General features: G+C 51.6%; 2 protein-coding genes across 4 annotated transcripts in view; both read right to left on the bottom strand.

Annotated features, from left to right (window-relative positions):
- Positions 1-6,204, bottom strand: part of ZNF496 (zinc finger protein 496) — a 35,104-nt gene extending 28,900 nt beyond the window's left edge. Inside the window, exons 1-6 of one of the 3 annotated variants that reach the window (XM_036224494.1) lie at positions 6,023-6,204; positions 5,631-5,838; positions 4,218-4,333; positions 3,467-4,010; positions 2,915-3,095; positions 322-398 (exon numbers count right to left, since the gene is read on the bottom strand). In XM_036224494.1, coding sequence (XP_036080387.1) covers positions 322-398; positions 2,915-3,095; positions 3,467-3,856 — 648 coding nt within the window. In that variant the 5' untranslated portion in view covers positions 3,857-4,010; positions 4,218-4,333; positions 5,631-5,838; positions 6,023-6,204. The remainder of the gene's footprint in view (positions 1-321; positions 399-2,914; positions 3,096-3,466; positions 4,011-4,217; positions 4,334-5,630; positions 5,839-6,022) is intronic. The other 2 variants (XM_036224493.1, XM_036224495.1) reach the window with 2 other exon arrangements.
- Positions 3,947-15,826, bottom strand: part of LOC107500352 (40S ribosomal protein S12-like) — a 39,501-nt gene continuing 27,621 nt past the window's right edge. Inside the window, 3 exon segments of the mRNA XM_036225082.1 lie at positions 3,947-4,010; positions 4,419-4,469; positions 5,631-5,803. Coding sequence (XP_036080975.1) covers positions 3,947-4,010; positions 4,419-4,469; positions 5,631-5,803 — 288 coding nt within the window.

The following is a 15,826-nucleotide window of genomic DNA, read 5'->3' as shown; positions in this document are numbered from 1 at the left end:
GTAAAGCGAAAGAGTAGAGAGGTTTCTCTTTTTTCATAGGAGGGGACGCCAAGATGCCAAGAGGACAGATCGGTGTTTGTTTCCACCATTGCTGTCTGCACAAGGCTCCCGAGGAGGATGTCACAGCCAGCAGATCACAGCACGCAAGCAGCCAGGACTCTGAGGCAAGGGGCATGATGGGCGTCACATACACTAGTGGATGGACGTCCCCTTAGTTTTTCTGGGCTGGGGCTGAGACGCCACCACAAGCTGCCAGGCACCCTGCCGCAGCGTACAGAGGTGCAGAGTGGGGTCTCCAGGGCCCTTGTGGAGGTCACTCACCAGGGGTGGCTGGAGGGAGGTCATCTGCTGCGGGTCCCTGAAGCTGGCTTCCTGGAGCGGTGGTGCCTCCTGTGGGGCTGAAAGAGAGGAAAGGGTGTCTCACAGTGGTCACAGCCGTTCTCCTTGCCACAGGAGGCGGGCTGCAAGGTGGCAAGGTAATGCAGGTGGACAGCTGTTGGCCAATCACCAGAATCTGTTACTCTGCTTTCAGACACTACGAGGGGGACCTTAACAAGGGCTGTTGGGGTCCTGACGCCTTGCCACCAAGTGGCAACACAGCTTCCCACAGGTTCAGGGCCCTCATCCTCACGCTCTGAAATTATGTTCATAAAGATGAGGGATCCACAGGGTAGAGGTGCCAGCCATGAGGACTGTCAACCCGCCAGTATAGAAGGTGCAGTGCCCTCACTGCCAATGGATGCACATAGCGGGCAGTACTGGGCCACCGTCTCTCCTGCGGGGGTGGCCAGGGGAGGGGCAGGCAATACTGCAACAGGGCTTCCCTCCCAACCCTCCCTCCCTGCCCATGAGCCACATGCCAGACCAGGGCACAGTCATGTGCAAACAAGCTATTTCAAAGGTACTTCTTTCACAGAGAAGCATTGGGAAGTTGCACTCTCATCCTGACAGCTGACCCCAGGTCACGTGTTAAATCAGTGTCAAAGCTAACACGAGAAGCTAGTGTCCCTCCCCTTTCAGACCCAAGATGCAAAGCTTTCAGCAAACAGCAGGGACAGGAGTGGCTACTTAAAACAGACGGTCTGGAGCAGCAGGCCGCAGGGACGCGGGGTCCCGGTGGGAGGTGGCTCCCTTGTTCTGCTGCTAGAAACTAAGACTGGGTGGGCGTAGATGTGAGAGGTGACTCACCTCTGCTCTCTCATACCTGCTTCCTTCTAGAGGATGACCTACAGCCCCACCCACCATTCCCCAAGGTGCCTGGTGCCTGCAAATGACTTTGGAAAGCTTTCGGCCTCTAACAGACTTCACCTTTGGGGAAGATTTTCGAAGTTTGGAACTCATCCCAGTAACAAAGTGCCCGGGAGTTTAAGGTCTTCCCAGGAACTACCTCAGGGTGTCTGTGTAGTCCTTTTATGGATTGCTCAGTGAAAAGGGGGAGCTGCCCCTTCTGCCAAAGCCCATCAGTGGTAACTGGTTTATCTCTAACCTTCACCCGGAACTACCAGCTCAGGCTGCTGCAGCTCCTGTGGGCATCCCTGCCACTAAATACCCGCAGGCTGCCTACACACGCAATGCTGATTTGGGCTAGCAGCTGGTTCCCTTACACCTGTCATGTTCAGGCTGAATTGTGCCCCCACCAAATTCAGATGTTGAAGTTCCAAACTGCCAAGACCTCAGAAAGGGACTGTATTGGAAGACAGAATCTTTGAAGAGGTGATTAAGTTAACTAGAGATCTTTAGGATAGACCTTAATTCAATGACTGGGGGGTCCTCACAGGAACACAAGGAGATTGAGACACAATGGGATGCCCACGTCAGGACACAGGGAGATGACAGCCATCCACAGGCCATAGGAGAGCCAGATCAGCAGATACTGGGACCCTGGACTTCCAGCCTCCGGGACTGGGAGGCTACATGCTATGGTTTAAGCCTCCCTGTCTGTGGTACTTCATTCTGACACTCCCTGAAAACGAACACACCTATCTTGACTTTTACGCAAGGAGAGGCTGAAGCGTTTGATTTATACAGAAATCAACATAGTTTCACACATAAAGAAACTTAATATGATTTCTTTAAAACTGAAAAGCTTATTATAACACCAGGGACAATTTTTAGAATCTCAAGAATACAGTGCTGGCCTCCCAACATGCTCCTTTCCCACCTGTATTTATAGCACCATATGGTAAGTCCAGTCAAAATAACCCTCACTCCAAGAGGCCACTTATCCAACCTGAGAGCAGCACAGCTTCCCACAAGAAAGACTTCAACCGAAATCACATGGACCCAACACCCTGCTCTGCATTTCATGGGTATAACCCTTTCACCCACAAAAGCCCAGCAAGGGAGATGACAGTGCCTACTGGGCGGCCCAGGAACCTGAGGCGTGTAGGGTTTAGGAGCATAGCCCAGGTCACAGCTAGAGGATGCAAAGCCCCCTGCCCGTAGCCACCAACCCACTTCGTACAGATGTTCAGACATGTTGAGGTGACACTCAAGCCCCAAACCCCGAGACACCATGCTGTTTCCTCCGAGAGTATTTTTGTATTTCCTGGCAGCCTGGCAAAAAGCCTGAACGTGGGAAGTGTTAAGCCAGGGAAAGGGGCTTGGGCAGATAGAAGAACGTGGCCACACTTGACTCCTGACACAGGCCCTACTGGGACAGCAACAGTGCCTGACTGTTCCCAAAGATGACAAAGCCCAGAGATGCACACTCACAGAGAACAGAAGGTGCAGCCTCCAGACTCTGGACAGCTGGCAGGAGGTGCTGGCAGCAGAACAACAGACACCCCCAGGAGGTTCTGATTCAATAGCTCGGGGCAGGAACCCAGACCCTGAAAACGATACCTGGCCCCTCAGAGCAAGAGAGAACTGGGTGGGTTATGTAGGCCCCTCCCCCATACCCCAGGCTCCCTACCTGGGTCCCCGCTGAGCTGACCAGGTCTGCTTTGGAGTCCGAGGCCCTGCGGCAGGGCCGCAGGCACAGTGTCCTGGCTCTTTGCAAGGTGGCCCTGGGGCTCTGCTGGCAGCCACTGGGGCTCCTGGTCCGGAGGGCTGTCCCCATCTTCAATCACCACGGGGTCTTCACAGTGTTTGAGCTGCAGTCCCAGAGAGGGCTTTTCAGGCTTTGGTGGAGAGGTCCCTACCCAGGCCAGGGCGAGCGATTGTGCTGACTGAGCAAAGCCCTACCCTGGGCCTGCTAACCATCCACTCTCCAGCTGACTGCCTTGGACAGGGCTGTACAGGGGGACAACTTAACCACCCCCAAGTTGGAGCCATTAAGGAATATAACCTACTTTACTGGGAAATAGACTCTCATGTGGGCCAAAGCACAAGCTCTAGACAGGGTTCCTCAACCCCTGGCTGGGGCCATGTGGCCCCCAAATCACCTGGGCACAGACTGCCCTCCTCACCCTGCTCCCCCTTCACCCCCTATAGCCTCCCACAGCCCAGCCGGCCCTCTGCTCACCCACTGCCAAGGTCTGCCTGGCTCCCGCTCTAGCGCCTCCACGGCAGCCACAGCCTGCTCCCCGCTCTCGGGCTCCTGGGCACACACCCAGCCCTGGATCTCACGCGGCAGGATGGCCAAGAACTGCTCCAGCACCAGCAGCTCCAGGATCTGCTCCTTGCTGTGCCGCTCGGGCCGCAGCCAGCCCCGGCACAGGCCCCAGAGGCGCTGCAGGGCCTCACGAGGGCCTGCCGCCTCCTGATAGCGGAACCGGCGGAAGAGACGGCGGGAGGACTCAGGGCTGGGAGGCTCCGCCTGGGGACCAGGGCTCTCTCCTGGCGGGCTCCTCATTTTCCTGGGCTCCTCACTTTCCTTCGGAGCCAAGACTCGGGGGCACAGGGCTGTGGGCATGATGGGATTTGATGGGGGTCAGCAGCAGAAGACGACCCTATTTCCAAACAGAAATCACTGGCTTCAATGCTCTGGTCTCCTGTGGTGGGCTCAGGCGGTGGTGATGGGGAAGGTGACAAGGCCCAGACGCCAGCCCTGGGAGAAGCACTGGGACCTGCGAGAAGTGTCAGTGTGGCGGGTCCTTATACGAGGAAGAGAGAAAGGGTCCACCCCCAATGTTATCGTTACATGACCCCCTAACTGGGTAACCGGACAAACAAGGCAGGGAGTCCGTGAGAAAAGCGGTGGCTTTACAACGTGACTCTGGCATCCCGAACACCAGGGCTGCATGCAGGAGAGAGGAGTTGAGGCTCTGTGGTACCTTCGGTGGCCAGGTCCTCCCAGAGAGGACCCAAAAAGGATGAGCCAAGCAGGCTGCTATCTTGGGGCTTCTGAGACAAAGTCGCTGTCCTCAGTCTTGAGACCTTTACACATGCACTGGAAAGACAAAGACATACGAGCAGGAGGGCGCATTGAGAGCATATCCAGGTGGGAGTCTACCCTGCTGGAGGCCAGGACCGACCTTCCACGCTGGATCTGCAGGAAGAATGGAGCTGGCCCAGGGGAGTCAGCACTGGGAGACAGGGCTGAAGCACAGGACTGAGGAGATACCCACACAAAAAGTGGGACGTCAAAAGCAACAGCCACACCTAGAGTTTCCTGAGAAAAACACCACGCATTTGAAAACACCAGCACTGTCAGATCAGCCTCTCCCATTCACTAAAGAATGCATAGTGAGCTTACACTAAAGGTGCCTTGACCTCCACCTGCCTTCTCAACCCTTGTCATCGTCAAACCATGCTGACGGCACCCAGAAACACACCAAAGGGCCCTTCCTGGGGCAGGATACAGATAGCACAGCCCCCAGGAACACAGTGGGGCCCAGGGCTCCTCCCTCTCCCCAGTGGACACAGGGTGACATCACAGTGATGGCCACTACTCACAGACTTCAGGACCCAGAGAAAGCAAGGGAAAAATAGAATCGTACAGTTCCCTCGCCCCACTTAGGCCTGAGACCCCTGGACACTGTCGCTGGCCCTCCAACTCCTACTGTAGGAGGCGCCCCAGACCAGCCTGAACTTCCAACAGCTCAGTGGTCCCCAAGGGCCCAGTGTGGAATGCAGGCCTCACTATTTCACAGAAAGGCAAGCGAGGCTGGAGGAGCCACAAAGCTGCCGAAGGGCAGTCAGGAAAACCCATGTCCACCCACTCTTTCCCCATAAAACACACACTGGCAGGAAAGGTCTCGCAGTCTGGCTGGGCCCCACGGTGGGAGTTCTTTCCGTGTCTGCTCCAGCACCTGGAAACCAGTCTCAGCCCCTCTAATCCCTCCTGGCTCTACTGTCCCTGTGCGGAAGCCCACACCTGCAGGGCCTCTGGGTTCCTCAGGTCTACCCCAAGCTAGGGGACCCAGGGCCCATCCTCTGCACTCCGTGTCCGCAGCGGCCCTTCCTAACCAGGAGGCGGTGTTCCTCTTTGTCACCCAGGCACCTGGAGTGTAGGAGGCTCAGGAGGGCTGCCTGATGAATGGAAAACATAGGTGCCGGATTCCCGAAGGGCGGGCGGGGCGAGCTCAGCGCAGCTGGCGGAGGAGGGGCCGCGTGGGACCCGAGCATAGGAAAGGGGAGGGCGTTTCACGCCCCGGGAAGGGCAAGCTTTCCCTCGCTGCCCCCTCTCCTGCTTCTCTCCCGACCCGCGAGCGCGCGCCCAGTGTAACCAGCTCCCAGCTCCTCACCTCGCAGCCTGGGGCTCCTTCCCAGAGTCCAACTCAAACCCCTCCTGCGGCGGCGTTAGTCTCCGCGGCCGCGCCTCATCCTTATAGGCCGGCCTCCCGCTGTCCTCCCCTTGGCCGGGGCTCTCTGCAGGGCCCGACCCCGTCTCCTGCTCATCCAGAAAACCGGGGTTCCGCTTGGGAGGGAACGAACAGAATCAAATGGAGGCTCCTGAAAAACAACATTGCTGCTGCCTTATCCCCCTCCCGCACACCAGCGACGCTGGGTTGCGAGATGGGAGGCGCAGGGGGCTGAGTCTGAGGTCCGGGACAGAGGTAGCATGGAGCAAGAGCGCGCTGGGCGGGGGATACACGGGAGGGCGCCGCGCGAGTCGCAGGAGCCTGGCCAGACTTACCCCCGAGGCGCGTTCCCGTTGGCGGGCCGCGCAGGCCTGGCCGCCTCCGGAGCCCGCCGGACGCGGTGGAAAGGAAAGACCGGACCCTCCAGCTCCCTCCCCTGGGACACTTCCTGCTCCGCTCTAGGACCGCGGAGGTCTCCGCGTCTCAATGGTTCGTTCCCCGCCCCCCGGCCGAGGTGTGCGCGGGGGTGACATCCGACACCCCCCGGCCCGGCCCGCGCGCCGCCCCGCCCTGCATGAGTCCCGGCCTCGGCGCCGGCGGGCGTGTGGGCCCCGCCGCCAGGCCCGGCCTCCCCGCGGGTTCGCGCGGCGGACGCATGCCCGGGAGGCGTGGAGGGCGGTGATCGAGGACACAGTTGGCACGAGGTCGCACGGTGCGGGAAGGCGTCTCGGGGCTCCTCTCCTCTGTTCCTCCCATTCCCGCGCTCCTAAGGCTGTGGACGCCCGAAAGGGCCGATCCGGGAGCCGAGGCTGAAAGCTGGAATGGGAAAAGGGAGCTGCTCCATTTCGGAGTTCCCCCCCGCCCCTCCGGTGACCGCCCCCTGCCCGCGGCCGCTGGAGAGGCAAGAAGGGCGGGAGAGAAGACCCCTTGCCCATTTCATCCTCGGTACGACGTCCGAGGGGTCAGCACTCGCTTTCTTATGGAGAAGCCGCCTTGCAGAGTTTGAGCTTAAGGAAGGCAGCTGCTGCGTAGCTCTTCTGAGCACCAGGACAAGGCTCGGTGTACGCAACTGGCCGAGCTGGTCGGGGAGCCCTGCTCGCTATTTGCATGCACTAAGGAGGTTCAGGGAGAGATTAGGGCACTTTGGGTATCATGTGGCAGTGAGGACCTCCAGAACCCCGAGACAGGGCGACTTGCTGCCACCCTTTTTCTGGACATGTCCCCAGAGTCAGGAGGGGCTCCCGGGTCATCCCTAGTCTTGCAGATTCCGGAGCTCTGCGAACGCCGTCATGGCCCCCAGCAGGTCCGATTCCCTCCGGCCCGTCGTCCAGGGCTACCCAATGGCGGAAACCTCTGGTACCTATCAGACCGTCTCAATGGCAAGCAGAACAAATCCAGTTCCCCCAAAGAAAATGGAATGGCTAAGTGGGAGGGGAGGGAGTAGGTGGATGAAGCACAGAACCCTTGCCCTGTGGTTCTCAGTCCATGGCCTGGTGCCTCCTGCTTCTTCCTCTAAATGACCGGGGAGTTACTGGGAGCCGCCGTTTATCAAATGCCTGGACTCTGACTTCAACAGATGGACCAAAGCCAAGGAGTGAAGCTCTTTAGTGAACTGACTGTTCCCCCAAATGCCAGATGCTGGCAGCATCACCCAGAGATCTCACCTGGAGCCTGGGAAACACAGATGGGAGCTGGCCCCTTCCGACTTCACTGAAATCAGTGTTATGCCCCAACCCCAGGAGCAGCAGACAGCACCAAGGGGGGAGGAGAGGTTGTCCCAAGAAGGAACCAAGGACCAACAGGGCAGGCTGGGCTCAGGTGCTTTAGCTAGCAGCCCAGCCAGTGGCACTGCTCCGGAGGCCCAGATCCGCTCCGGAGGCCCAGATCCTCTCTGGAAGCGCCAAACCAGCCTTGTGACTGGCTGGGGAACCAGCTATTGAGTGTTGGGAACCTGTGCTCACTACTCTGCCAAGTGCAGCCCTAAAGCAGCTAAAATGCAGGACCAAGACTGCTAGCACGCAGCATCAGCTGGGTCCCCACTGCCCAGCTCTGCTCTTTCATAGAACCAACCTATAGCCTGTTAACCCACTCAGCTCTGAAGTTGTCCTTACTTTGCCTTTCTTCTGTAGTTACCTAACCACAGGGGTTGAGTCAGAGCACCTGGGTTAAATCCTGCCTCTGATTCCTCACCAGGTGATCTCAGGCCTACTTACCCTTTCTGTGCCTCGATTTATTCACCCAGAAAACAAAGATGATGCTATCTCCTTCATCAGGTGAATGAGTGGAATCATTCTTCATTCAACAAACATATATTGAGCACCTACTAGGTTCTTGTAGTGCTGGTGCCTTTCCAGATGCTCAGAGAAGCTCTGTGAACACAACCTCGTGGGAAGGGTGGGGTGGGGACAGCACCTGGCACAATCAACTCAGTGATCTGCTGCATGGTTTGTGCTGCAGAGTAAAGGCAAAGCAAAGCAGTGTCACCAGGTGACAGGGTGCTGGGTCATAGGGTAAGGACATCAGGGCAGGCTCAGCGTAACACAATGATGTCTGAAATGAGGGCGCTGACTAAGTGCCAGCCTGGGTGACAGACAGCACGAGGCCACTGTGACAGCAAAGACCCTGGACAGGGGCAGCACAGGGAGGTGGGCAGTGAGCCAGGAGAGTGGGTTGTTAGTGCTGGCAGGACACTGGGACCATAGGAAGGTGCTTTCCTCTGCACCAGGTAGGCTTGTTAGATGCCCACAGGTGAAGTACCAGATGTGGAACCCTTTCATAAACCCCGTGGGAGGACCACCAGCTGTCTAACAGCCAAGGTGAGTGCTTCCTTGGTTATCATGTCATTGCTGCTGATTAAGTATGTTTTTATGACATGCTTACTATGTCTCACTGACTGTTCCATCCTTGGGGAAACCGTGGTGGACAGAAGATCCTTGCTTCTGGAAGGGGAGTCAGATAGTAAGTAAATGACTGCAGTATAATACCGTCGATGATAGATACCATGAAAAATAAAATAAGGCGAGGAGGAATCTGCCGGGGTGGTCAGGTGAGCCCTCCGTGCGGTAATATTTGAGCACAGAGCAGGTGGAAGGCTAGCACAACAGAGGTGTGTGTGAAGAGTGTTCCAGCAGAGGGAATAGTGCTTGCAAAGGCTGTGAGGCAAGAGCTCACACCCCTTGGAGCAAGAACAGCGGGAACGCTGTGGCTGGAGCAGAGTGTACCACGTGGCCCTTTGGGCCCATCTTTCCACTGTGGTCACTGCAAATGGGTAAGCAGGGACTGCAGAGATGTTGGCAAGAGATGGTAGGTAGCTCTCTAGTGGGCTGGTGGAGGCAGATCCGGCAGGCACGGCTGATCCTCCCTTGCTGTGCTGCATGGCCTTAGAGTAATAAAGCTGTGCTTGGACCCAGCTGCATGACTAGGGGGTGGGGGAGTCTATCTAGTGTCTAGCAGACAGAGAAGCAGGTTTCTGGAAAGGTGCGGGATATGTGGACTTTGCTCTCACTGGTCTGAGGTATCCAAAAGACAAGCAGCGGTGACCTGGGAAAAAGCTGAGGCTGGAGCAGAAATCTGGAGTTGAAGGGCATGGCAGTTGAGCCCCCTGGATGGAAGAGGGCAGGTAGAGAAGCGGTGTGGCGGAGGGGAGGGACCGACCCGGGCAACACCAGCTTTGGAAACTGGGAAGGGGGGGATGAGAGGAGCAGCCACCCTAAGGTGTTGGCACCTCTGAGCCTCGGGAACCCAGACGGGAAGTGTGTTTCGAGACAGAGGGCTGGTCGGTGGTCCAAGGGTGGCTGTGGGTCCAAGGAGATGAGAAGCACATGCCCACAAGTATACTGGCCCTGGGCGGGGCTGAGGTGCTGGAGCTGCTGGGCTGGAGCACAGTTTGGAGACAGAAGCAAGTGACAGAATGGAGATGCTGGGTAGAGAAAAGTGGCTGTGGTTGAGGGGGCACAGGACACATCTTAAGGACAGCAGGAATCATAGTGTGACTTAAAGGATGAAGGGACTGGGCAGGTGCCAAGGCCCAGTGGGTAGGAGGGGTCTGGGGTTTAGGGGCCAAGGGCAGCAGGGAAAGCTGTGTGAGATGAGTCTGAGGTGGCCCTTGAATTCTCAGATCCTGTGGGAAAGTGAGAAGCAGGGTGTTAGGGCTCATTTTATGCCAACCGGGCCAGGCCACGGTGCCCAAGCCTTTGGTCACAACCAGTGACCTTTGGTCACAACTATATGTTGCTGTAAAGGTGTTTCTTAGATGACATTGACCTTTAAATCAGTAGACTTTGAGTGAAGCAGAGTTTCCTCCATATTGTGATGGGTCTCATCAAATCAGTTGAGGGCTTCAAGAAACAAGACTGAGGTCCCCAAGGAAAAGGGGATCCCGCCTGCAGTCTGCCTTCAGAGCAGGGGTGCAGCACCACCTCTTCCTTGTGTCTCCAGCCTGCTGACCTGCCCTGCAGATGTCACACTTGCCAACCTCACAGACACATGAGCCAATTCCTATGTCTCTAAGTCTGTCTGTCTGTCTGTCTGTTGTCTCTCTCTCTCTCTCTCTCTCTCTCTCTCTCTCTCTCTCTCTCTCTCTCTCTCACCCACACCCACCCACACACACACCCCATACTCATCTGTTTCCCTGGAGACTGCTACCCCATACACAGGGGCCTTAGCTGACAAGGAAAAGACATGTGACATGCTCATCTTGCAGAGCGGGCAGGGGAATGCGCTGTCATGAAGGAAAGAATGAACTGTGGATGGTGAAGCACAGTGTGTAGTTGTCCCAAACCCAGTGTCACACACAGAAGGGCACTGCTACCACTCTACCCGCAGGCGAGGGCAGTGCTCCACAGACATGCACACCTGCCTCCCCTGGGAGAAGGTTAGAAGCAGGACCCTTGGGCAACAGACCTGGCCTGCATACTTAACCAGGCACTGGAGACCTGAGAGTTGTGTTTTGCCATTGGAGATGCCGTGCTGTTCGGCATGGGGCCTGAGTGGGGTATACCCATACCCATACCATCAGGCTGAGCAGCGGCAGTGCCCAGCTTTACTGTGACTGTCCACAGGCTCCAGGAGGCTCAGACAGCAGGCACTGGTAGCCTTGTCCAGCAGAGGCTATGGCCCGGAGAGCCACTGGGTTAAGGAACTCAGCTTTACCAAGGTTCCCGTGATGCAGACCTCTCAGCTGTCACAGAAGGCAGTTGTGTGTTTCCATGTCTCCTTTCCTGTGGCTGAAGCAAAAAGGTGATACAGTTCTTAAGGGGAAATGGCAACATCCATATGTCAGGGGTGGAAGTGGGAATTACAGAGGGGAAAAAGTATTAAAATGGTGTAGATCAATACAGAACCAGGAAGAAACAGAAAATCTGAACCAGCCAATTACCACCAACGAAATTGAATCAGTAATCAAAAAACTCCCAAAAACAAAAGTCCTGGACCAGATGTGTTCATAGGTGGATTTTACCAAACATTCAAAAGGAAATAACACCTATTTTTCTCAAACTGTTCCAAAAAATTTCAAGAGGAGGGAAGTCTCCCTAGCTCTTTTTAATGAGACCACCATTACCCTGATTCCAAAACCAGCCAAAGACATTACAGAAAAAGAAAACTATAAGCCGATATCTCTTATGAAGATTGATGTAAAAATCCTCAACAAAATATTAGCAAACTGAATTCAGCCATACATTAAACAGATTATACATCAGGATCAAGTGGGATTTATTCCTGAGATGCAAGGTTGGTTCAGTATCTGAAAAGCAATTAATGTGATATGACACATAAACAAATATAAGGATAAAAATTACATAATTTTATCAATAGATGCAGAAAGAGCATCTGACAAAATTCGACATCCACTTATGATAAAAACTCTCAGCATAATGGGAATGTTGCACGATTCTTGAACAGAGATGGAACAATTGAGGCAGTGTATATTGATGCCGGCACCAGTTCAGAGGACTCTTATCCAAAGGCTGAGCCCCAATTGTAACATGGCGGGCAGTTTTATACCATCTGTACTTCCGCATTCCTACACAGCTATAGGTATTCCGTATAAGGAAGAAGAACATAAGGAGAACATTGATTGGCCGCCAAACTATAAGGAAACTGGCTTAATAGTTTACGCAGGTTTTCAGACTGCCACGTCAGTCAGAGAGTCCTGGGAAGAGGGGTATAGTCAGGAACTAACTCGTTCGATCAGGAAATGGCCAGGCAGGGTCATCCTGCCACAGGAAAAGAGGGAACATACCTCAACATATTAACAGCCATATATGAAAAACCCAGAGCTAATGTCATACTCAATGGGGAAAGGCTAAAACCTTTTTCTCTAAGATCAGGAAGAAGACAATGATGTGCTCTTCCACCACTTTTGTTCAACAGTAAGTATTGAAAGTCCTAGCCACAGCATTTAATCAAGAAAAATAAAATAAAAGACATCCAAATTAGAAAGGAAGAAGTAGAACTCTCATTATTTGAAAATTACTTGATACTATACAGAGAGAACTCTAAGAAGCAAAAAGCTATTAGAACTAATAAATGAAATCAGCAATGTTGCAGGATATGAAATTAAATCTGTTGTGTTTACATACACCAATAACAATCAGAAAGACAAATTAAGAAAACAATCCCATTTACAATTGCATAAAAAAGAATAAAATACCTATGAATAAATTTAACCGAAGAGGCAAAAGACCTGTACTCTGAAAACTACAAGTCACTGGTGAAAGAAATTGAAAAGGATGCGAATAAATGGAAGAATATTCCTCGCTCATGGGTTGGAAGCAATAATATTCATATAATGTCCATATTAGCCAAAGCAATCTGCAGCTTTTGTCATCCTTATCAAAATACCAATGTCATTTTTCACAGAACTAGAATAAATAATGCTAAAATTAAAATGGAACCACAAAAGATCCCAAATGGCCAATGCAATATTAAGAAAGAACAAAATTGGAGGTATCACACTACTTTATTTCAAACTATGTTAAAAGGCTATAGTAATCAAAACAGTACAGTACTAGCCAAAGGGAGCCCATAAATAAGCCCATGAAGGATGGAAGGAAAAGAAGAAAGAAGACCTCTTTCTTACACCATACACACAAACAAACTCAAAATAGATTAGAGACTTAATTGTAGCACCTGAAACCATAAAAGTTCTAGAAGAAAACAAAAGCAGTAACTCTTTGAGTTTGGTATTAGCAGCGCTTTTGAAGAAGTCTCCTAGGGCAAAGACAACAAAAGCAAAAATAAACAAATGAGACTACATCAAACTACACAACTTTTGCATCCCAAAGGAAGCCATGAACAAGACAAAAAGGCAATCTACTAAAATGAGAGAAGATATTTGCAAATAATATATCATGTAAAAAAAGTCATATAACCCAACATCAAAACAACGAAGAACCCAGAAGAACCCAATTTAAAAGTGGGAAGAAGACCTGAATAGACATTTCTCCAAAGAGGAAATACGGATGGTGAATAGACATATGAAAAGATGCTCAGCATCACTAATCATCAGAGAAATGCAAATTAAAACTACAATGAGATATCACCTCACACCTGTCAGAATGGCTTTCATCAGTAAACCAACAAACAACAAGTGTTGGCAAGGATGTGAAGAAAAGGGAACCCTCATGCACTGTTGGTGGGATTGCAAGTTGGTGCAGCCACTATGGAAAACAGTGTGGCGGTTTCTCAAAAAATTAAAAATAGACATTATGACTGAGCAATTCCACTTTTGGGTATTTATCTGAGGAAATTCAAAACACTAATTAGAAAAGAAATACGCATTCCTATTTTCATTGTAGCATTATTTATAAGAGCCGAGATATGGAAGCAACTTCAGTGTGCACTGGTAGACATATGGATAAAGAAGTGGTACCTATATGCAATGGAATATTATGCAGCCATAAAAAATAATGAAACAATACCCTCTATGACAACACGGATGGACCTAAACATTATTATGCTAAGTGAAATAAGTCAGACAGAGAAAGACAAATACCATATACATCCACTTATATGTGGAATCTTAACAAAAAAAATAAACAAAGAAAACAAAAAAGAAACAATCTCATAGATACTGAGAACAAATTGATGATTGACAGATAGAAGGGAAGTGGGGGGTTTGGCAAAAAATTGTGAAATGTGCTAAGAAGTGTTAACTGTTAGTTATAAAATTAGTCATGGATTGTAAGGTTCAGCACTGGGAATACTGTCGATAATATTGTAATAACTATGTACGGTATCAGATGGGTCCTAGAATTACCTGGGTGATCACTTTGTGGGTATGTAAGGTGTAATCACTATGTTGTACACCTGAAACTCATATATATAACACTGGATGCCAACTATAATTTAAAAATTAACTTAAAAATAATATAATAAAATGGTATATATCAATGCATGTGGTCTGCCCTCTGCATCACCAACTCCCAACTTCCATATTTATTGAAAAACTCCATATGTAAGTGGACCTGTGAAGTTCAAACACATGCTGTTCAAGGGTCAGCTTACTTTCACTAAATCTTTTAAACAGAGCATGATATCCTTCAGGATTTTCCTGACACTCTCTAGCTACTGGCCCTCATAATTTTTTAAGTCTCCCTTCAACTTGAGGTCCCCTGCCCCTACTCCAAGGTGGTGGTTTGGGTAGGGGGTGGAGGTGGCCTACACCAAGAAACAATTCTTGGGCATCAGCAAGGTGCCTGAGAATTCACCTCAATTCTGATACTATCTACCCGTAGATAGCATCAATTTCCAGAGGTCAGGAGTTCTGTCCCATAAAACTGACCCTGTATGCACACATGCACACACTTGCGTGCACATGTACACACACATGCACACACACTACACACACACGCCAGTCACAGCTCAGTACCTATGCATCTGACCTACCAGCTAGAGATTGGCAGTTCCAAGGATCCTGCCAACTCAGAATGCCAATCACACGTCCAAATAACTGATGGCTATAAATCAGAGGTTCCCCAGCCCCCTCCTTTGGGTATATTAATTTGCTCAAGCAGCTCACAGAACTCAAGCAACCTGTTAATTACTAGATCACCAGTTCATTATAAAGGATATGACTCAGGAACAACCAGATAGAAGAGATACACAGGGCAAGGTATGTGGGATGGGGCGAGGGGCTTCTGTGCCCCCCAAATCCACCAACCCCTGCACCTCTATGTGTTCAATCCAGAAGCTCTCCAAACCCTGCCTCTTGGGTGTTTGTGGAGGTTATATCACACAAGCACAATTGATTAAATGGCTAGCCACTAGTGATTGAACTTCACCTCCAGCCTTTCTTCCTCCCCCAGAGGTCAGGGAGTGGGACTGAAATTTCCAGCCCTCTCATCATTGGTTGGTTCCCTTAAATCAGGCCCCACACTTGGATGCTGAATAGAACAACTTCATTAACATAACAAAAGACACCACGATCAGTCTGAACACTCAGGAAATTCTAGAAGTTATATGAAATATGAGCCAGGAATTGCGGATGGAGACCAGCTATGTACAGGAGTGACATATTTTGGTCATCTGGATACCAAATATGTTTCTTATATTACAGCCCTGCATCCCTGCTACCTCCAACTCAGTTTACTTTGTGGGCAGATACAAGTGGGAGTGAGGGACCTGTAATGAACAGAGCTGTGTCCCCAGCATGGCATGTGTAAGCCCCAATCTCTCACTGTGAGTGTGAGCTTGTTTGGAAGTAGAGTGTCTGAAGGTGTGAGTTAAGACAGGTCCTGATGAATCAGTGAAATGAAAATCCAGTAGTGGGTGTTCTGGTGTGTCAACCACATGATTGTGGACACAGGGTGGAGGCCATATGGCCATGGGGGTGGGGACTGCAGTGAAGTGGCTACAGGACAGGATCACCTGAGGTCACTGGTCATCAGAAGTGGCCTCGAGGCAAAAAAGGCCTGGTGTAGAGCCTTCACCGAAAGTGCGCTCCTGCCAAGTCTCGACCTCTGACCCTGTCCTCCAGAATGGCCAGAGAACAAATTCCTGCTGCTTCAGGTTGTGGTTGGCCTAAAGGCATTAGGTAACTCACTGTGCTGTGGCACAATGAGTGTCTGTGCCTTGTTCTTAGTCTTTTCTGGGTAAATCTGACACTTTGACAAAACTTAAAACTTGAAACGAAACTG

This window comes from Rousettus aegyptiacus, unplaced genomic scaffold (genome assembly GCF_014176215.1).
Source record: "Rousettus aegyptiacus isolate mRouAeg1 unplaced genomic scaffold, mRouAeg1.p scaffold_m13_p_7, whole genome shotgun sequence".
Lineage (NCBI taxonomy): Eukaryota > Metazoa > Chordata > Mammalia > Chiroptera > Pteropodidae > Rousettus > Rousettus aegyptiacus.
The sequence above is the reverse complement of the archived record's forward strand: the minus strand, read 5'-3'. Positions and strand labels throughout refer to the sequence as shown.